This window comes from Calonectris borealis, chromosome 20 (genome assembly GCF_964195595.1).
Source record: "Calonectris borealis chromosome 20, bCalBor7.hap1.2, whole genome shotgun sequence".
Classification (NCBI taxonomy): Eukaryota; Metazoa; Chordata; class Aves; order Procellariiformes; family Procellariidae; genus Calonectris; species Calonectris borealis.
Genome location: NC_134331.1, coordinates 8,961,983 through 8,982,126, shown reverse-complemented (window position 1 = coordinate 8,982,126; position 20,144 = coordinate 8,961,983). Strand labels below are relative to the sequence as shown.

The window sequence follows — 20,144 nt, the reverse complement described above, 5'->3', positions numbered from 1 at the left end:
GTTTATACTTTTGCATAACTACTTGCCAATTTTACTGTACAAGTTTGTCCATGTGTATTCACTGAGACATGCCCCTGTACTCGGCACTGGTGAGGCCGCACCTCGAATACTGTGTTTAGTTCTGGGCCCCTCACTACAAGAAGGACACGGAGGTGCTGGAGCGTGTCCAGAGGAGGGCAACGAAGCTGGTGAAGGGCCTGGAGCACAAGTCTTATGAGGAGCGGCTGAGGGAACTGGGACTGTTTAGCCTGGAGAAGAGGAGGCTGAGGGGAGACCTCATCGTGCTCTACAACTACCTGAAAGGAGGTTGTAGCGAGGTGGGTGTTGGTCTCTTCTGCCAAGTAACAGCAATAGGACGAGAGGAAATGGCCTCAAGTTGCGCCAAGGGAGGTTTAGATTGGACATTAGGAAAAATTTCTTTGCTGAAAGAGTGGTCAGGCCTTGGAACAGGCTGCCCAGGGACGTGGTGAAGTCACCATCCCTGGAAGTATTTAAAAGACGTGTAGATGAGGCGCTTAGGGACATGGTGTAGTGGGCATGGTGTGTTGGGTTGATGGTTGGACTTGATGATCTTAGAGGTCTTTTCCAACCTTAATGATTCTATGATTCTATGATTCTATAAAGATCTTTCAGGTACATGAGTTATCACAGAAACATGGAAATGTTGCTGTGAAGGCATGGCTGGAGGTCTCAAATCCAACAGCCCAATTGAAGCAAGATTGTCACAACATCAGATCAGGTGAGCCATGGCTTTGTCTAAGTAAGCCTTGGAAATCTCCAAGGATGGAGATCACACAGCCTGTCTGGGTCACCTATTGCAGGCTGCACAACCCTCCTGATGAGGACGTTTCCCTGATGTCCAGTCAAAACCTTCCAAGCCACAATTTGTGGCCAGTGCCCCTTGGTATATCATCTGATGCCAGCAAGGAAAATATGGCTCTGTCATCTCTGCAGCCACCCCACAGGCAGTTACACGTTTTTACTGGATTTGGCTTCGTTTTTCCCCACTTCTGCTCAAAGTCCACTTCATCCTGGCTGCCGTCTGCAGGACCCCAATCCAGGTCTTCCACATCCTTCCTCACTGGGGACCCTGGACAGGACTGAAAGTTGCAGGTACACCAGCACCGGGTCAAAGAGGGAATAACTCCCTGCAATGTGCTGCTCACGCTTCTCTGCATGGAGTCCAGGACGTACTTGGACTTATTTGCCACAGGAGCTCGCTGATGGATGACCTGTTTCCCTGCAGAATGGCTCGTGTTCAGTGATGCAACCGGTGAAAGACAGAACCCTTGCTGTCCTGTAATCACTGGAATACGCGTATTGTAATTAGCGCTGCACAACCCTGGATTTTGGATCGATTTTGAACACAAGCAGTTGTCAATCCTCTCTAAAAAATCAGTAACTATGAATAAGCCACGCTGACCATCCCTGGCACCCCCGCAGCGACCCCCCTCCCCGCCGCAGGCGCGGCCGCACCCGGGACCGCCGGACGGGGCGGGCGCTGCCGCCGCGCGGGAGGCGGGAACGGGCGGTCCCGCCCCGCCCCCGTCGCCCCACCCCGGCGGCCCCGCCCCGCCCTCGTGGCCGCGCCGCGCCCCGCCCCGGCGGAGGCGCTGCCGGCCATGGCGGGCGGGCGGGCGGCGGGGCGGCTGTGGCGGCTCTGCAACCTCCTCATGGCCGCCTTTTTCGGGCTGGCGGCCGCCGTGCAGGTGAGGGCGGGGCCGCCCGGGCTGGGGGCGGCAGGCGGCCCCGCTCCGCTCCCCTCCCTTCTGGTCCCCTCCCGCGGAGCGCGGCCCCGACCGGGGCGGCGGCTGCAGGGTCTCAGTGCGCGCCTCCTCGCCGCAGGTGAACGACCCCGACGCTGGGCTGTGGACAGTGAGTACGGGCTGCCCTTCCCGTCGGGCAGCTGGGGCGGGGAGGGCGCCGGGGGCAGGCGCCGGGGGCGGCTCTTCTCCTGCGGCTCCGCCTGCCGGCGCCTTCCCCGAGGGGTCCCCGGTGGCCCCAGCCCCGCTCCGCTGCGCCCATCCGCCCGGCGCCTGATCTGAACCGGGGCCGCCGGAGGAAACCTGCTCCCTGCTTTTAGCCGAAGAGCAAGCGGGCGCCGGGAAAACAATCTCTCTACCGCAGCGACGGCTGAAATACGACCGTCCTTCCAGGATTTTCCTTATTTCACCCCAGATTTGCACCTGCCCCTGCAAAGCATTGCTTCTCTGTGCAGAACACACCAAACTGCTCTCGCTCCTCCTGCCCTGCGCCCGAGACCCCCTGGCCGGGCGACCTCCTGTCTCCATCGCCACCTCTGCGTGCCTTGAATCACCAGCTTGACTGCCTTCTGTCGCCACTCAGCTCGGCAGGGCTTCCTCGGACTCGAGAGGAAATCTAGAGAGAAACCCTCTTCTCTGCCCGCTTTGCCAGCCCTTTCTCGGCACATGAACAGCTCGGTGGCCCTGGCCCGGTGTGCACAGGGCTTGGAGCTGAGGGGCAAGGGGGAATGTCTCCGTATGTGACAGGAGCTGCTGAGTGGGCAAGGGCTGTCTCCTGCACGTCCCTTGTGCAGGGGGACATCCCTTGTGCGGCTGAGCCCGGCTGACAGTGGCAGAGCTGGGCTGCGGCAGCAAAGGGTGCTCCTGCTCCCAGGGGAGCTGCCCAGCACAGGTGGAGGGTTTGGGGGGCCCGAGAGGGGAGGCCCATAGCGGCTTTCCCTGGGGGATCAAGGTGCAGTGGCAAGGGGCTCTGCAGCAGGTTGGTTGGGCAGCAAGGACTTGGTAACCCAGAAGCTGAGGAACAAGGCCTGGCACTCAGCTGGTGATCCAGGATTTTGGGGGATGATGGTGAAGATGAGCACTAGCAGTGCCAGGGCATGCCAGAGGGAGAGGGATTGGCAGCTGTTCTGCACATCTGACAAACTGCTGTGAAGGGGAGAAGTGTTTTTTGCTACAGAGTAGATTTGTTTTTCATTAACAGGTTGTCTACTTAGTGCCAGCTGCCCTGACGCTGCTTGTCAGCATTAACCCTTCAATAGCAGGTATGATATTGGTGTGCAAAACGGAGTCTCTGCTCAAATTTTGCCCCCAAAAGGTTTTTTTTTTTTTTATTGAATCACAGATTATCATCAGGCCACATGGAAACATGTCCTACTACCTTTTGAGGGCAAGAAGTTGTGGGACATGCTTCTACAGAAGCTGGTCATTGGTTTAGTGCTCATGGTTGGATGTGCTGCAGGTGAATGGAGGAGCCCTGTATAAAGGCCTGCTGCTGGGATGGTCTTACCTTTTCCAGCACCCCGGTTCCAGCACGCAAAGCCTAAGTGGAGCACAAGCCTGAGAGCATGCTCTGAACCTGGCTCTGGTGTTGACATTAGCACATTAATTCACTTTGTTTCCTTGTTGTAAATCTGCGTTTTTGCTTATCTACCTCATAGAAGAGCAGTTGAGCTCTGCAGAGTCCTTTGAAAGAGCTAAAGGTCTTGTTCAGTATCAAGTATTGCAGCTACTCCACAAAGCGCACGGACAGCGATGGGGATGTTTAGAGGCTTCAGTGCAGTGGCCAAGTTATAAGGGCATATGCTAAAGGGGCTAATGCCACATCACATGTTGAAAGAATCAATCAGATCAGATTTGGTCCAGGACTCCAGAAAATAGTTCATTTTTTTGTATTTTCATCCAGTAGAAATAATTTTAAAATAATGACATTTTATATACACACAGTGACTGTATCTTTTCTGGATGAATACTTACTCTGAATAAACTAAAACCACACTTATGCCAAAAAAGAAAATCTTCAGGAGTGCATGCTGTTGTCACAAATCACACCATTGCAGTCTCTCGGCATTTTGGCTACCTGAAGCATATAAAGTGGCAGCACTCATAAAGCCAAAACCTGTGAGGGTTGATTGCCTGTGGTTTTGAACATTTCAGGCGAGGTTTATTTGTGTGATAGGTGTAGCTTCAACATAATGGCATTTGGCTGGTCAAGAGAATCTGCATGTAAAATTCGTAAGTAGGTTTTTGTTACTTGTGCCAAGATCTGTGGAAAATAAAGACTAAAATAGCACAACTATTGTATAACTGGACATTTATGTAAATTTACCAAGGGATATTTGCCATTCAAGTCTGTGGAAGACCCAGATTCTGCCTCTGCTGAGCTGCAGTAAGTTCAGCCAAATGGGGAATCAATTACAAGGTTGGGTCACGCTGAGCTCTTGAATTTTGGCAGCTCATCATCTTTAATGTTTGCCTGGAGGGGTCACTGCCCAGAAAAGACTGCTTTTAACTTAATGTTTTTTGCTGTTGACATTGCTGAGATCAGCGAGAACTGCCCATGTCCTTTGCTCACCTCTCCCCCACGAGCCCCTGGGTATGGACATGGAAAACCACAAGAATCTGGGGGTCCATACAGATATTTCACATCATCTGCATTTCTCTATTTAAAAACATCAGTCCCCAGGCGGAGATGTCATCAGCATTGCTCATCATCACAGGCAAAAGCTCAGGCAGAGGCTTATCCAGGAGCGTGAGGGAAGACGCTCCCTGCAGTGTGGTAGTCGCTCGGTACCCCTGATGGCTGGCTGGGAGCTGGGGCTCGCTCCCCTGGACTCCGGTGGTCCTCTGGGGTCATGCTGAGCGTCTGGTTATGGCTGTGAGCTCCGGAAAGGCCGTTCCTCCTCCTTAAGAGAACTTCAATTTGTAATCCGCCTTGTGATTTTTTTCCATGCATGTTGAATGCTGGAGCCTGTTTTGTTTGCTGGAGAGAATAGGAAACCATTTTCATTGAGGTGCTGCTGCCAAGAAGTTGCATTCCTAGGAAAGCAAGCCCCAAGCCCACTAGTGGTTTTTTTCAACAGCACTTTTTAGCAGATTTCCCTGGTCATAAAGATGCTGGTATTAATTCCATCTTCCTGCCTAATATGTGTGTGTTTGCTGAAGGCATCTTTTTTAGCGACTCAGTTGCTTTTTGATTTATAGGGTTTACTTCATGCTACATTGCAGTTGCTGGCAGTCTATTTTTTTCCTCAGATAACGGGATTTGGAGGAGCCTCTGTGACCTTCATTCTGCTGGCTGTATTGTTGGGACCATTGCCTTGGCTTGCTCTTTGTTTGCTTACGCTCAAGGAAACATTTTACATGAAGAGGAAGGCAGGTAAGCAGTGATTTTTAGTTTCCCCTGCACGAATTCAGCATGCCAGGCCATTTCCTTCTGGTGGTCACCTTGCTAAACTTTATTTGCTGGGCTGTTGCAGTGAGTGCTGTTGGTCCAGGGGAATCAAACCAAGGAGCGGGGACGTAGTGCTCCAAACCAGCGATTTGTTGGACAAAGGAGCTAAAGGGAGAGTGAACAGTCGTGATTGCTTGCCTGATTATGGCAGTTAGATTTAATTGGGGGCAGCTCTGGCTTTCAAAGACCAGGGCACTAGCACAGTGAAACAGCTTTGTGTTCTCTTGCTGGAGCTGTAGGAATGGGAATTAATGTTTTAAAAACTCTTGAGGCGATACCATATGCCTGTTTATCTGGTATGGGCTGCCAAGTCCTCTGAACTGCCAGGGACTGAGGGGGAGGGAGGACTTCTCACCTGGACATTCGGTTGTTGCCTAAAGTAGGTGCTTGCACAGTATTGAGGTGAAGTGCTGGCAGCCGCTGCGGCTGTTTACAGTCTGGAATACTGGGATGCTGCTTTGCTCTGTGTTAATGAAGGAAACGTGCTGTGGAATATAAGTTTAGCAGCGGAACAAAAAGTGGAAGCAGAAATTTCTGCAGCTGTATAGCTGGGTCACGCGTCTTTGTAGATTTGTGGTGGGAAGCAAAGTTACTCCCTGAAAATACCTTTATAATTATAATCCTAGTAAAATATATTGAACTTCTCCAAAGGAACAGACACTACTATTTTGGAGGCAAAATTTGTATTTTTTAAAAGTAAACATCTGCTTGTATTATTTTCTGATCTGGTTTTTGTTTGGCTTTTTAGAGAGTTGTTTGGTCTGGTGATTATTACAATTTGGATGAGTCTTTGTCGCAGTTCAGCAAAGTAAGTTTTGTTTCCTTTTTTTTTAAAATCCATTCATATGTTCACATTTAGTGAAAACAGTTGATTTTGACTGCTTGTTTTTCTGCCTCATGTCACTATCTGAACCTTCTCAGGTATCTAAGCAGTAGTAGCTGCTGCTACAGCCTGTAGGATCTTGCACAGATAAAAGTTTGTGGGGGGGAAAGTAAAGCTACACAAAACATTTTTCTGCTCCCCCTGCCATAATGGACAGGGGACATTCTCCCTTTGCATAAGGACAGCGCACCCCTTCTCTGAACAGGCTAGGGAGTGTTGGCCACAACTGCTAACGAACTGCAAAGCCATTTCTGCCATTGCTCCCAATTTACAGAACTTTCCAGTGAGGGTCTCTGTACTGGTGTCTGCTGCATCCACCGGAGCAGGCAGGTGATGCAGACAGAGCTGGCAGGAGGCTCTGGGTGGCTGCCTGGCTGCACTGGCTCCACACTTTTCCCCTCCAGCCTCTTCAGAGGACTGTGCTACAGCAGTTTTGCTAAATTCCTGTTAGCTGGGAGCATGAAAAATCCCAATCTGCCAAACACTACCTTTGTGCTGGGAAAACATGTCACAGACCCTCTGGCAAGGGTCCTTTTTTTTTTTTTTTCCCCCACCTGGTTTATGTAGCCTAAGGTGGCAGAAGAACTTTTTCTGCTGGCATGTGGTGCCTCTCCAGTAAAGGACTCTGCTGATGCATCCACAGAAGCTACACTAAAGTGGCCAAAGGCTCTCTGCTGTCTTTCCAACTGCAGCCAGGTGTGAATGTTTCGTAGCAGTCTGATTTGAAGTAGCTCTGTTACATTTGCTTCTTTATAGGAGTCCGCTGGGTGGAGTTCGCTTGATTGCTGCAATCGTGGTTGCCCTCTTCCCCTTTGTTTCATGGCTGTACATTTATGTGAACAAAGAGATGCGAGCATCTTGGCCAACGCACTGTAAAACGGTGATTTAATTGGGTGGGAGAAAGTATAGAATAAATATTCTGACCCTACTTGTCTTTGCTTTTGGTTCTTGATGAAAGGTTAGTATCAGTTTGATAGGACTCAAGAATGCCTGGCTGCTTCCAGCAGTGTGGTTTGAGTTTTGTTAAAAAATTGAGGAACACTGTCAAATCTGAGTGGAGAATTTTTCTGTGGAAACTGTTGTTCAGCTAGCTTCTTCATACATTTTCAAAGCACTGTTGATCTAATGTGTGTTTGGTAGACTCAAGATATCCTGGCATCCCTGGACCACTCTCCAAGCACCTCATACTTTGGGAAATCTACTGTTCTGTAACGTAAGGGAAAAGTAAAGCAAACACTTTGTTTCAATAAATTACTATTTACAGCCATAAAACTTCCAGATATCTGCCTGCATAGTCCATTGAGACTAACTGAAAAATTCAGCAGTCTATGTTTCTGTTCCTATGCTAAAATTATATGTAGAATATATGTAAAGAAATATTTTTGCTATTATCTTTAACTGAAAATTACTGGTTTTACAGAGTAATAAATAATATTTTTATAAAGAAAATTCAATGAAAGCTTCATATCTCTTATTTTCTGCGAGATGCGTACTCAAGACTGTCACCAGCAGATGTGGTCACTATCACAACTCTGCTTCTCACAGAATTTCTGTCCCTGGAAAGCAGAACCCACACAACAGCCCAACGACAGTAAGCATGTTCCACTGCTACTAATCCTGGAGAAGGAAACACAGCTCAATACACTGGACACACAAGCTGGCTGGGTGAGAGCCAGAACAGGTCCAGATGCAGCACAGCAACATGCTTTAGATCCTTCCACATCAGGCTTCTTCGCTCAGTACTGCTGCAGGCTGTGAACAGCTGTGAACACGTAGATCCCAGCAGGTATATCTGCAGCATTATATGATGTAGCATAGATGGTCCTCATTTTCCTTAGGCTTAGCTTTTTTTGAGGATTACTTTAGCAAAGCAATGTTAAGAAGACTGCTACAGGATGGACTAATTCTGCCAAACATGAGACATTACTGACTATGATGTTCGGGGAAAAAAAAATTGAAATGCGGCTGGGCAGGTACAATTCTGCATGCTTTAATTCTGACTTATATAAAAATGTGGCTTTTTTTGGACAATATTCATAATATGCTTTGCATTTTTTCACAGTACATAACAATCCGGTCAGGATTGGGTGTTTCAAGTCAACATTCTGCATTCAAGTATATTTATTTCAAACATGATTACTGGCCTTCTCTATTCTCCGCAAAGAAACTAGGTCTGTTTTCTTGCAGAATTTTAGAAATTATGTTTCTGTATCCAAGAGAAAAATGTTTGAGTTAAAGCTATAAGGATCAGCCATGCACATCCTTCTACAAGCAAATAATAAGCTGAATCCCCTGCTTTTTTGTCTGAGTGCTTCCTGAAGAAGAGCAATTTGTACTTGCTTACCATTTTCAGAAATGCATAACTCTGTCTGAAATTCTGCCCCTTCCCTTTAGTATCATTTTGTCTTCATAGACATAAATAGTTCCAAAGGCATTGCTTCCCGGTGGAGTTTCAATAACCCCCTCCAAAGTCAGATGATGTATTCCATGAGAGTCTAAACAATAGCCACCGTCATGCAGGTGCCCTGCAAGAAAGCAGACCACGCACTGATGGGAGTGTATGACCGAAAGGGCATCTTCGTAATTCCAGGCTAGGCAAACTCTGTTTGAAGCATCTGGATGAACGGGCAGATGACCTGCAGTTGAGAGGGAAAGAAGAAGGTTACTTTAAGTGTAACCAAACTCTGCCTTCATTGCTGGGAAGTTCAGCCATCTAACTGTATACAGAAAGCTCATCCGAGTGTGAGACATGGTTGCTATTGTCGTACTTCACAGTGTACCTCAGTGGAGGTACAAAGCTGCTACGTTTTCCTCGGTTAACATACATTGGCTACATAACTTTTTTTGCATATACCCCCATATATCCCTCATATCCACCTACCCATAACTACAACTTTTTCTTGGTTTTCATCAGAGAACTTGAGGACTTCATTGAACCAGTCCAACTGGGCTTGGCTAAATCCTCCGTTAAACTCTACAAACCGAGGTTCTTTGAGTCCTGCAATGAAGAAGGAAGTTAGGCATAGGTGCATACACCTCTCATGACTCCCCTATTTGCTTGCCTTATTTAAGCCTGCTTACGATAGATGATTTTCTCTTATAACCTTTTTTTTTGCATGTCTTGGATCAAAACTCCAGCCTCCTTAGACAAACAAGAGAAAATTATTTGTTAGTGTTTTCAGGGGTTTTAGTCACACTGCATACACAGGATTTTCACTCTTGGGTCCCACCCCGGCATGGGATAGGGTGGGCATCACTCGATGCTCTGCAATAGCAGCTGCACCAACAGCTGCTTTTTGTTCTGATACTGCAGGGCACACAGCACAACATAAACCCATCCCAAAAGCATGAGAGCAGCGTGACGGATATGGGGGAGCATCTCCTGTGCCCACCTAGGGACCCACTGACTGGCTGTCAACTGACAGCAGGGAGGTGGAGAAGGTGGGCAGAAATGGGGCACATGCCTCAGCCCCCTGGCAACCAGATGTCAGCACCAGGAGCTACCTTATTGCTCTGGGAAGTGGAGGTTCAGCTGCCTGTGCTCCCTGCCGAAGGGTTGAGCTGGGGGGTACCTGCGGGGCTGTTGAGGTTGTCGTTGGGGTTCTTCTCCCGCAGCAGCTGCAGCGACTCCTGGTAGCGGGGGCTGTCTGGCTCCCTGCCCAGGATGCTCAGGTCGTAGGCATCGAGCACGACAACACGGAACCGTGCGGCTGGGCTGAAGTGATAGGCCTGGCAGTCCCCAGCTGGCAGGCCGGCTATGGCCCCGGCGGGACGGCTGTTGAGGCCGGTGTGCACCAGGCGGGCCCGGCTGAAGTTATAGAACTCGTGGTTGCCCCATGCGTGATGCACCGGCACCGGCAGCCGCCCCAGCGCTGCCAGCACCTGCTCCAAGGCACCCTCGGCCTCGCCGCTGCGGGCGTTGAGGCCATCGATGCTGTCACCCAGCTGCAGCACGAAAGCGAGGGGCGGCCTCTCGGTGCCCCACGCTTCCACAGCGTCCCGCAGCAGGTTAAGGCTCTGCCGGTAATACCGCCGCCGGAACCCGCCGAAGTCGTAGCCATCCTCTGCGTCCGCGTACTGGATGTCCGCGATGACACCGAAGGAGAAGAGCGGCACCGCCTCCATGGCGGCCGCTCCTGGGTGAGGGGGGCGGAAGGGGCGGGCACGGAAGAGCGGGCGGCAAAATGGCGGCAGCAGCGCTTCGCTGCTGGCGGGCGGCGCTGTACTGGCGGCTGCCGGGCGCGGGCAGCGCCGGTCGGCCCCTCACCGGCCCTAAAGGGCGGCCGGTGAGGGGCCGGGCGGCGCTGCCCGCGCCCGGCAGCCGCCCGCTGTCCCGCCTGCCGCCGGGCAGCAGCCCGCGGACGGGCGCGCAGTGGAGGGTGAGTGAGTGAGGGAGCGAGGGAGCCGCGTCCCTCCTCAGCGGGGGAGCCCGGGGCGGCGGGACGGGCCGCGCTGTCCCTCCCGTTTCAGTCACTAAGCAGCTTCTCCTCAGCAGCTGGTGTCGTGGCGGTCGCTGGCGGCAACCTTCGTGCTGTGCGGCGGGCTGCTGGCCGCCATGAAGACGGTGAAGCGGCGGAAGGAGGAGGGTGAGTGTTGGGGGGAGGGACCGGACCCTTCCCGCGTCAGGGGAGGCCGCGGGGCGTCGGCGGGACCCGGCCTGGGCCGCGAGCGTGTGGCCGGGCGGGAGAAGCAGCAGGAGCGTCGTATTTTGTATTCAGATGAGGTATTTCTTGTATTCAGATGATGTATTTCTTGTATTCAGATGATGTATTTCTTGTATTCAGATGTATTTTACCCACTTTGGCATCCCGCTGAATCACGTCATGCTTTGCACAGTGCCACTTCATGCCTGTGTGTATATAAGTGCCACAGAAAATTTTCAAAAATTAAAAAAACCCTTCAAGATTAAGCGTTTTAAAATTCTTAAATATGCCTTTGCTGTTGGAATCGTTGCGTTTGATCATCACGCTGCAGCCGGTCGCTGCAGCGCAGACACGAAGGTGGGGTTTTCTGTGCACGTTGGTTTCCCTCTCTGTAGTGTATGTGTGCGTTTCCCCGTCCTGCAGTAACTGCCCACGTGTTTAATTTTCATGTTTTTAATGTTGAAAATCAGAGTTATTACAGCTTTTAGGGTATGTTCAGTTTGCAAAGGGTGCTAATTTTTCTGTTTCACACCAAGCCAGTTACCTGTCTTTATCTTTTTTTTTTAATTTCTTTTTTTTTTAAATAAAAATGCAATCAGATGACAGTGAAAGAGATTATTAAGTTTCAAAGGAGTTTAGTGATATATTTGATTTTGCCCAAAATTGAATGTTTTTTGGAAGTCTTGCCCACATTGGGCTCCTGCACAATGGGCGTTGGTAGATCTTGGATGTTTCAATGCCCTGGGCCATGAATCTGCAAGGCTGCCTGACCCTCAACTGCTTCTGAGGCTCGCCTGGAAGCAGCATGGATTGTGGCATAGGTGTGTTTGATCCCCCTTTGTTTTTTGTAGAGCTGGAGAAGGAACGAAACCGAGGTATTGGGAAACCGCTGCTAGGAGGGCCCTTCTCACTCGTCAACCATGAGGGACAGCCCAAAACCAGCAAGGACTACATCGGCCAGTGGGTGCTGATCTACTTCGGCTTCACACACTGCCCTGACATCTGTCCTGATGAACTGGAGAAAATGATTGAAGTGGTAGATGAAATTGGTATGGGAATTCAGTTGGCGTAGTGGTCCTTTTTATGGGATGTCCAGGTCCAGGTGTGGTAAAATATTGCAAATGGAAATAACTGATGATCTTTTTTTAAAAAATGCTGTAGACTACTGTTCAGTAGTTGAATTAATTGCTGAGTGATACATACATTAATCTGCCTATCACTAGGATCTGATATTTAAAGCATGACAGCACTGATCTTTCTGCAACAGGGAATTTCTTGGTAATAAAACATGATGGTGGCAGGTTACAGGGAACAGTGCCATTGCGTTGTATTTTTGCCAAGAAGTGGTTGTGGGGTGTATTAGGGTTTTTTTCCCCTCCATTTTATTCATTCTGAGAACAAATCTCTGTGAGAGTCTCTTCTGAGAGTGACTGTTCTGTGGAATGGAGGTTGGGGGAACGCTGTCTGATAGAGGTGGTTTTCTCAGCCTGCAGGCCCTGAAGAGTTACGGAGCAGGGATAATAGTAACCAAGCAAGTGGGAGGGCAGACTAAAGTGAAGAAAATACAGTGAAGGCTATGGCTGGAACATGAGGGAAAGAGCCTGAATTGTGTCTTCACCTATCTTCCCGCCCCACCATCACAGGCGTGCTTTCGTTGTATCGACCATTGTGCTTTGACATGTGCATCACACCATGGCATTTTCTGCATCGGAGCCAATTTGTCATCTCTCCTAAGCAGGGCGGGGTCTCCAGCTGAGAGGCTGGAAGTGTGGCTGCACCCAGCACAAGCACAGAGTGTTGCATTTCATGGCATTTGCTTCATTACATAAATTAAGCTGCACAAAATGGCCTTTTTTTGTCACTTAGGGTGGGCTTGGATTGATGTTTTGGTAGCTTGGCTGTGAGCTTGTTTGAAAGGAGATGAGAAATGATTTTTAGTTTTCTAAGAAAAATAATAATTGTTGATGTCACAGATAGAATTCCATCTTTGCCTAATCTGACCCCACTCTTCATCACCATTGATCCTGAGAGGGACAACGAAGAAGCCATTGCCAGATATGTTAAAGGTATTACTGTTTTCTTCCTCTATATCTCATAGCATGTAATATAGAGCACTGAAAAGAAGGCTTTTGATGGGATTCTTTTCACTGAAATGTCTAAATGTCTTCTTTCTATCTAGAATTTTCTCCAAAACTGATTGGATTGACTGGTACCAAGGCACAGATTAACCAAGTGGCCAAAGCTTACCGTGTGTATTACAGCGAAGGTCCCAAAGATGAAGACAATGATTACATAGTAAGTAAATGTAGGGCCTTACCTAATGAAAGACTTTGGATAAGAGCAGCATATAGATTTTTAAAATCAGAAGGTAGCTGTTGCAATCTATACTGAAGTCCTACATGACAGGGCCCTGTTGCACTGATGTGTTAAGCTGTGTTTTAGAGGTCTCAGTCAGAATCAAGGTGCCCTCTTACAAGCTCAGAACCTCATTGAAACATGTTCTAAAAATGTACAATTCCAGGCCTGCATACAGAATAGCATATGAGCTAGCAAGCCTGGCAGTAATTTTAACTTTTTTCTGTTGTGTAATGTTTTTGGCTGTTTTCCTATGTGCTCCAAAGTGAAAATGGAACTGGGAAATTAAGGCAATAGGAAGAGGGAGAAATGAGAGGTAAAAATGAGTAACAACTCATTCCCTGCCAAACTGACACCAAGGAGCGGGATCTTCCTTTCCTGCATCCAAGAGACTTGGATGGTGCAAAGTCTGCCTGCAGATACTGTGGGGATTTTCCTCCTGTGTCAAGTGACCTGGAAGGAGAGCATGTTAATGCTAAATTAAGTGGGAATAAAATATGTAGAATAACAGTGTGAAGGGGGAAGTTGAGGTTTAAGTGAGGCTAAACTGGGTAGTCAAAATCTTACTCTCTGGAAGTGATTAGGACTGGTTATAGGGCTCAGAGCTGCTGCCAAGGCCTTCCTGACTTGCCACATCCTGAGGAGACTGGAAGAGTAAAGTAGGCACAAGTGCTATGACAAGTGAGGATACACGTTATATGATCTTCTTTTTTTTTCCTTCGTTACAAGAACTAAGGGCATCAGAGGAAATCAAAAACCGGTTCAAAAGGGAAGGTGATAGTTCTTGTTGCAATGGGCGCATGAGAAGTAGAATCCCTTGCTACAGGTGCAAATGGTAGAAGTTTATGGGAGTCCACAGGGAGACTGGTTGTTAGTCTTTGGAAAAAACAATCTGTTGAGGATTACAAAATGCACAGAAATCTTGCCTGGTTCAGGAAGCCTGTGAGCTAAAAATGTTTGGAAACTGGGAGGTAATAGAGGAAGACAGCACATTTTTGGTGCTGGTTTTATACTTTTCTTTAAAGCAACCATTGTTGGCCACTATTTGAGGTAGAATGCTGAGGCAGATTGGTTTTGGTCTAATCCAGTATTGTCTATTATTCTGTTTTTTAAAACCACCTGACTGCAGCAAATAAATTATCCATGTGGAAAAAAGGTTGGTGGAACAAAAAAAGCATGCGTAGAAAGAAACGGCAAGAGCAGCACATGATCTCAGTAAAGAGAAGATGGAATCACACTGATGATGTGCACTGCTCTACATTACTAAAATGGGTGTGAAGTGGGAGATCAAGAACTTATTTTCGCTTAAAGTGGCAACTCAATAGCTACAGAAGTCTGTGTCTAAGATACTATATTTGAATGGAGGAGAGAAGCTTACTGGAGAAACTCCACACCAATTTAAATCAATCTAGCATCAATCTGAAAAAAAAAACTGCTTAAAATCAGATTTATGAAAGAGGGCTGGTAGAAATACAAGAATAGGTTATAGGAACAGGATTGGGAAAGGATGCCTGCTCAGGAGAGGGGAAAAATCAGTAAAATCTGACACTAAATGAGTGAACTGAAGTTGAGGAGAGATGATGGAAAGAGGCCAGAAAAGCTGAAGGAGTGCTGCTCCTTATGAAGTAAACCACACATGGATTCTAGCAAACTACACCTGGATTCTGGCATGGCCATGAAGGGAAAGTACAGGGGATCAGCCAAGGAAAATAAGTCTATAGATGACAGCAGCTTCAAGGGAGGCTGGAGGGTGAAACCAAACTTGAGAATGTGACTACAGATGTAATAAAGTAGGAGAAGGGATTCAGGATCCGGGGAGAATACCGCTGGTCTATGCTAGGGTTGTGAGTCTGAGAGAAGGGAAGGGCAGTGAGGAAGAAAGGCCAGTCAGTTGTGAGCAGGAGAGCAGCCTGGGAGCCCCAGACGTGGTGCCAAGGAGGAAGAGTATACCTGCATCTCTTCAGGATTTGTCATAGGCTCTTGGTTGAGAGGCAGTGAGCTCTATGTGTTCAGAGCAGGAAGGCCAGACGACACAGGTCTCTGAAACAAAATGGAAAGAGGATAGCAGCAATAGCAGACCTGGGAGGGAGAGCTTGAGGCTTGGTTTTGTGCCTGCCTGAGATTTATCCAGGTAGTTACTATTCTGTCATTTCTTCCAGTAAAGCTTTTTTTTTCCTCATTATGTCTTGCATGGACCTGTCGTGCCAGTTGGTGATTAAGACTGACGTTTGTGCAGGAGCGGGTTCTGTTTCCTCTACAGGCTGCTGGGAGGTGGGGAAGGGAAAGAGGTCCACTACAGCCAATTAAGCTTTGCTGCTTGTTTTGACTTGAAAAGAGCATTGAGATGAGCATTTAGAAATTATAATTTCTAAACATCTGTTTGAATTTTTCAAGTATTACTTGAATATTACTAGATTTAATAATCTCAATTTTATGATTTCTCAATACCAGAATATCCAATTTACTTGGTTTATTCTGTGGTTTATGAGATTGCATTGAAACTCAATTGATGATCTTATGTGCATACAGTAGGAACAGTGCAGGCTTCAGGTACAGCTTGAAAAACAGTGGTCTTTTGCACACAAACTGCATGCCATCCTGACTGTATTTAATCTTCCATAGGCCGGGAGTTAAGGAACTCTGAGCAGCTACCGATTTTTTTTTTTTTTTTGCTAGTTTCCAGCTGAAGGATCTAAATTGTGATTCAGATTCCTTAAAAAAATTGTCTCCTACAACTTGATTTTGTGATCTTATCTTGAAAATTTGAAACTAGAGTAAAATATTTGAATTAAACCTGCTTCAATAAAATTTTGAGAAACATTTTTTTAATGGCAGAACTGCCATTAAGTTTAATGCATCCTTTTAGCTTGTGGTACTGGAAATGTTTAGATGATTTCTTAATTTCAAACACAGTTGTACTCTCAGTGCATAAGTACATTTCAGTTCTTTTTCTCCAGTGGCAGTGAGATGATGTAGTCACTTGAGCAATCACAGATTCATGGCCTCCATTTTCAGTATTTCGTGTCTTTGCTCATAAAGATGTTGTCACAGTTAGATGCAGACAGTACTTGCAGTGGCATTTTAAATAAATTTACAGTGGAGTTAACTTTTTTATATAAATCAAATTGGAATACCTCGAACGTCAAGTAATTGTTACTCTGAACATTTTTTTAAGGTTATTTCAATTCGGACAGTAGAGGGAGCCCCCTCCCGGCACACAGATTTCTCTCTGCGCCAGCTCCTCTGTCTGCAGCTCCTGTATCCCAGTGATGCTCTTGGTCCCATTGTTTGCACTGACAGTGAACTTGGTTTGATGAAATACCTCTGTTTATATTGGATTTACATCATATTAGCAGAGGAGCTTGCATACCTTGTGGGGGGTCACGGAGCATCATGAGAAGTCAAGGAAAACTGGGAAAAGTGAGGGGGAAAGACCATTAGCCCACAAGTTTGCCCCAGCTTTGTCTGTGCTGCAGGAAGGGTGCCAGCAGCTTAGGGAAGACTTGTCTGCTTAAAGGATTCCTTCACACATTCTGAGTGTGCAACTAGTTTTCTCTATTTATTTTCTTGGGTAAAACAAGAAGAGGTCACTGAGGTGACGCTGAGGTTTTCCTTACCTTGCTTTAGCTTCTTGGTGAGAAGTCTGGTCAGACAGCTGAACCAAAGGCTGAACGGGACGCTGTTGCTGCTGGCTTTGAGATGTGCAGAATGTTCTAGTATTTAAAGGGTGCCTACAAAGAAGATGGAGGCTCCCTTTTTACAAGGAGTCGCATGGAAAAGATGAGGGGTAATGCATACAAGTTACTCCTGGGGAGATTCTGATGGGACACAAGAGGAAAATTTTTCACAATGAGAACAATCAGCCATTGGAATAATCTCCCCAGGGAAGTGGTGGATTCCCTAACATTGGACACTTTTAAGATTTGGCTGGACAGGGTGCTGGACCATCTTGTCTAGACCATGCTTTGGCCAAGAAAGGTTGGACCAGATGATCCTTGAGGTCCCTTCCAACCTGGTATTCTATGATCTTTTTTACGAAGCCACGATGTGCTCTCTTACAGGTGGATCACACAATAATAATGTACCTCCTTGGGCCAGATGGTGACTTCGTGGACTACTATGGCCAGAATAAGAGGAGCACTGAGATTTCTTCTTCTATTGCTGCACACATGAGAAAATACAGATCCTAAAACACAAGGTCTTCAGAGATTGATGTGAGCATCACCTGTAATTGGGCATTGGAGTTAAAGCAGAAGCATACAAGTGTAACATCCTGTCACCACATGCCTCCTTTCTTCCAAATAAGAAAGGCAACCGTACTTCTGCAAAACACCATTACTTCTATAGAGCCTTCCCCATGGATATTATCTGCAGCAAGATCTAGGCTACAGAATGAAATCTGGGACTTCTCTGAAACATTGTTGGGAGTAAAAAATGGAAAACACTTTTCATTTGGGAAGAACATCTGTATCACTGGTAAAATTAATTCGTATTTCTTGGCAAGACATCAGCAAAGGACAGTCGCTGCAGGAGGATGATTACTTGATGAAAAGCCATGTGTGCCATGGCATTCTCAGAGGACCGCTGCCCTCTTTTTTTTCTGCACTGTTTTGCCTTCAGGGGGAGGCAGTTACAATATTATAAGCAGGAGAGCCTTAAGAGTACTTCTTTATCAAGGTTAAGAAGGTGAAGAGCACTGAAAGTATCAGCAGCTTCCACGCATGGGACCAGCTCTGTAGTGTGCCTGATCACTTCTTCATTTGAATGCAGAAATGAAATGGTTTTTTCATGGTGATTTTTCCAGGTGAACGCTGTTAACTTACAAGGAAATGACTAATGGGTTGCAAATAGATTTTTCTTCTGGTCTAAATGGTTTTATGCATAGTCAGCCTGATTGTGCTATGCTGAATAGTGAAGTGGGGGGGATGAAGGGGATCTGTGTCCATGCTGTCAATCAGATAAATTTTATGCAGTGCAGCATTTGAAAATAAAGATTGCTTTGTATAAGCAATACATTTTTTTTTCCTTAGTTAGATTTGATTAGAATATCATCAGAACTTTGGATACTGGTCAAGATTCATATTCTTGCACTGTTTTATCTCTTTTTAGAAAGTAGTGTTTATCTGTAGTAGTGCAAACCATAAGCTGAATGTGCTTTTTTAAGGTAGCTGAACCCCAGATAATGGCCCACAGGAGACAAAACAGAAAAGTTCTTGGTGCAAGTCCCAGAGTGTTTCAAACTGAACACAAGTGTTCCTGCTGGTAGCACTGGCATTCTTCTGAGTGTGGAGCTTGGAAGAGAATGTTTCTGTCTGCGGGAAGGTGCAATGTCTATGGTGAATTTCCATCTTTCCAAAAATCCTGAAAAACAGTAAACTTAACCTGTTCCAGAGCAGTTATAAAACATGATAAAGTAGTGTAGGTCCACATCAGCTGCTCTATACTACGGTGACCTCCTGAGGGTATCAGGAAGGTTATTGTGGTAGAGTATGTCTAAGACTGCACTCTTCTTATAAAGCTCTGCACTCTGTCTGATAAAGATTCCTGAAGATACATTTTTTTTTTTTCCCCCCTCCTCTCAAATACTAGATAGTTTAAAGAAGGGTTTTTTTCTGTTTTGAAGGATCAGCAAGAATTTTTCTGTATCAGTGTACAGTGGGAGTTTTAAAAAGTGTGTTAGTAGAATTAACAGCTGAAAAGGAAGTTAATTCTTTTTCCTCCTTGTGCTGGCTGGCTTGATTGCAGTAGGCAATAGGAGTGGTTTCCAAAGGAAATTTCACACTTTAAGTCTTCTACCAGTTAGAGGCTGTGCCAAATCCAGGGTGTTATCAATAATATTACTGTCTGTGATAAGTGGCACCCTGGCAATAATGATTTTATTTTCACGGAGTGGTTGCGAGTGTCCGCATTGTTTCTAAAGAGCCTTTCCTCACCTTTTATTTTTCCCCACAATCCTGGAGGTAATTTATTTTCAAAACTTTCCTTACAGAGCTGACTTTTGGCATCTACTAACTCTGCATTTCTTTATCCGGGTGGCTGTGCACCAGTTCATTTTGAAACAAGACAGGCCATGGCTTGACCTGCTGGTGATAGTCCTGTGGGAAGCTGGGCTGGAGACCTCTGGAGCTCCCTTCCAACCAGCACTTCTGTGTTTCTATGAAATTTGTCTTGTTGAGACTGTACTCACTCAGTGCTCCGAGGTGCCCTGCTCCAGGTGAGTGTGTGCCTGTTTCCTTTTTTCATCGTGATCTTTACCAGGGAAAATCACCTCCTTTTTGAACTTCCGATGCAGTTGTTCTGAGGATGACTTGTGCAATACAGTGCATTAGGATATAGAAGGTGGTAAATTATATTTATCCGCTCTTGTGATAAAAGCAAAATCGGAATACCATCTCCTTATGGGTCTCAGTGACCCAACACTGTGGCCATTCAATAGGGTCAATCTGTAGTGGACAGGTTGTGCATATTAACTGGTAACGAACAGAAACGAGCAGCGAGTACTGCTAGTGGAGACAGTGTGGAGAAGTGCAGGCCTGTGCAACTTTTTTTAATGCCCTCTCATGTGCTCTAAGTCTCCAAGTTCTTATTTACCTTACTTGCCTTGGGGAAATACTTTTTTACTTTTTGAACAAGTCGGAAATAATCTGAATATTTTCCTTGGGGGTGGTGATAGGGGGAATTGTCCTGCCTGTCTCACTGCTGCTTCTGTATTAAAAAGTCCATTCCTCTCTGTGTTTCTGTTCTGTGTTTCATAAAAATACTGATGTAGAAGACCTGGTGGGAATGTGACTAAGAAATGGAACAGCTGATCCGGGAGAATACTTTTTTGCCTCTCTGAAGTCTATTTGTGCTTCTCTTGATTACTCCCAAGCGCTTAAGATACCCTGTGGAGAAAAGATGAATTTTAATACTGTAATTTGAATCTTTAGGCACTGAAAAGACTCATAATATATGTTTTTCAGCCATATCTGTCTTCCAAAAGGAATGGGAAAGAGACAATATTTCAAAGCAGAAAATGCAGCAGGTTGATCGTGGGGCTAAGGGAGAGA

General features: G+C 46.6%; 3 protein-coding genes across 5 annotated transcripts; 2 read left to right on the top strand and 1 right to left on the bottom strand.

Moving 5' to 3' along the window:
* The first annotated feature begins 1,599 nt into the window (after positions 1–1,599).
* Positions 1,600–7,711, top strand: TMEM220 (transmembrane protein 220). 3 transcript variants are annotated; one of them, XM_075169756.1, is made up of 6 exons: positions 1,600–1,709; positions 1,846–1,875; positions 2,965–3,025; positions 5,016–5,139; positions 5,963–6,022; positions 6,854–7,025. In XM_075169756.1, exons 1-6 carry the CDS (start codon positions 1,623–1,625, stop codon positions 6,984–6,986), a joined length of 495 nt encoding a protein of 164 aa, XP_075025857.1. In that variant the 5' UTR covers positions 1,600–1,622; the 3' UTR covers positions 6,987–7,025. The 3 variants fall into 3 exon arrangements, with proteins under 3 accessions (XP_075025857.1, XP_075025859.1, XP_075025858.1); XM_075169758.1 differs by lacking the exon at positions 6,854–7,025 and adding an exon at positions 7,238–7,711 and having other exon boundaries at positions 1,610–1,709; XM_075169757.1 differs by lacking the exon at positions 1,846–1,875 and having other exon boundaries at positions 1,616–1,709.
* Positions 7,712–8,063: 352 nt separating this feature from the next.
* Positions 8,064–10,255, bottom strand: ADPRM (ADP-ribose/CDP-alcohol diphosphatase, manganese dependent). Its single transcript, XM_075169754.1, has 3 exons — positions 9,670–10,255; positions 8,979–9,095; positions 8,064–8,733 (listed from the first exon to the last, which is right to left on the bottom strand). The coding sequence occupies exons 1-3, from the start codon at positions 10,220–10,222 to the stop codon at positions 8,447–8,449; spliced, it is 957 nt and encodes a 318-aa protein (XP_075025855.1). The 5' UTR covers positions 10,223–10,255; the 3' UTR covers positions 8,064–8,446.
* On the top strand, positions 10,179–18,106 carry SCO1 (synthesis of cytochrome C oxidase 1). The gene is given in 7 exon segments (XM_075169755.1): positions 10,179–10,235; positions 10,237–10,476; positions 10,593–10,683; positions 11,592–11,789; positions 12,714–12,806; positions 12,920–13,035; positions 17,157–18,106. Coding segments are annotated over 7 exon segments (924 nt in total). The 3' UTR covers positions 17,286–18,106.
* Positions 18,107–20,144: the final 2,038 nt, after the last annotated feature.

What these genes read in the sequence shown, in the direction of transcription:
- ADPRM (XM_075169754.1), bottom strand. Translation starts at nt 10,222, where the DNA reads ATGGAGGCGGTGCCGCTCTTCTCCTTCGGTGTCATCGCGGACATCCAG. An exon ending in CAACCTCAACAGCCCCGCAG is followed by an intron (nt 9,096 to 9,669) that starts GTACCCCCCAGC and finishes TCTTCATTGCAG; the next exon opens with GACTCAAAGAACCTCGGTTT. An exon ending in AGAAAAAGTTGTAGTTATGG is followed by an intron (nt 8,734 to 8,978) that starts GTAGGTGGATAT and finishes TCTCAACTGCAG; the next exon opens with GTCATCTGCCCGTTCATCCA.
- TMEM220 (XM_075169756.1), top strand. Translation starts at nt 1,623, where the DNA reads ATGGCGGGCGGGCGGGCGGCGGGGCGGCTGTGGCGGCTCTGCAACCTC. An exon ending in GGCTGGCGGCCGCCGTGCAG is followed by an intron (nt 1,710 to 1,845) that starts GTGAGGGCGGGG and finishes TCCTCGCCGCAG; the next exon opens with GTGAACGACCCCGACGCTGG. An exon ending in CATTAACCCTTCAATAGCAG is followed by an intron (nt 3,026 to 5,015) that starts GTATGATATTGG and finishes TTTTTTCCTCAG; the next exon opens with ATAACGGGATTTGGAGGAGC.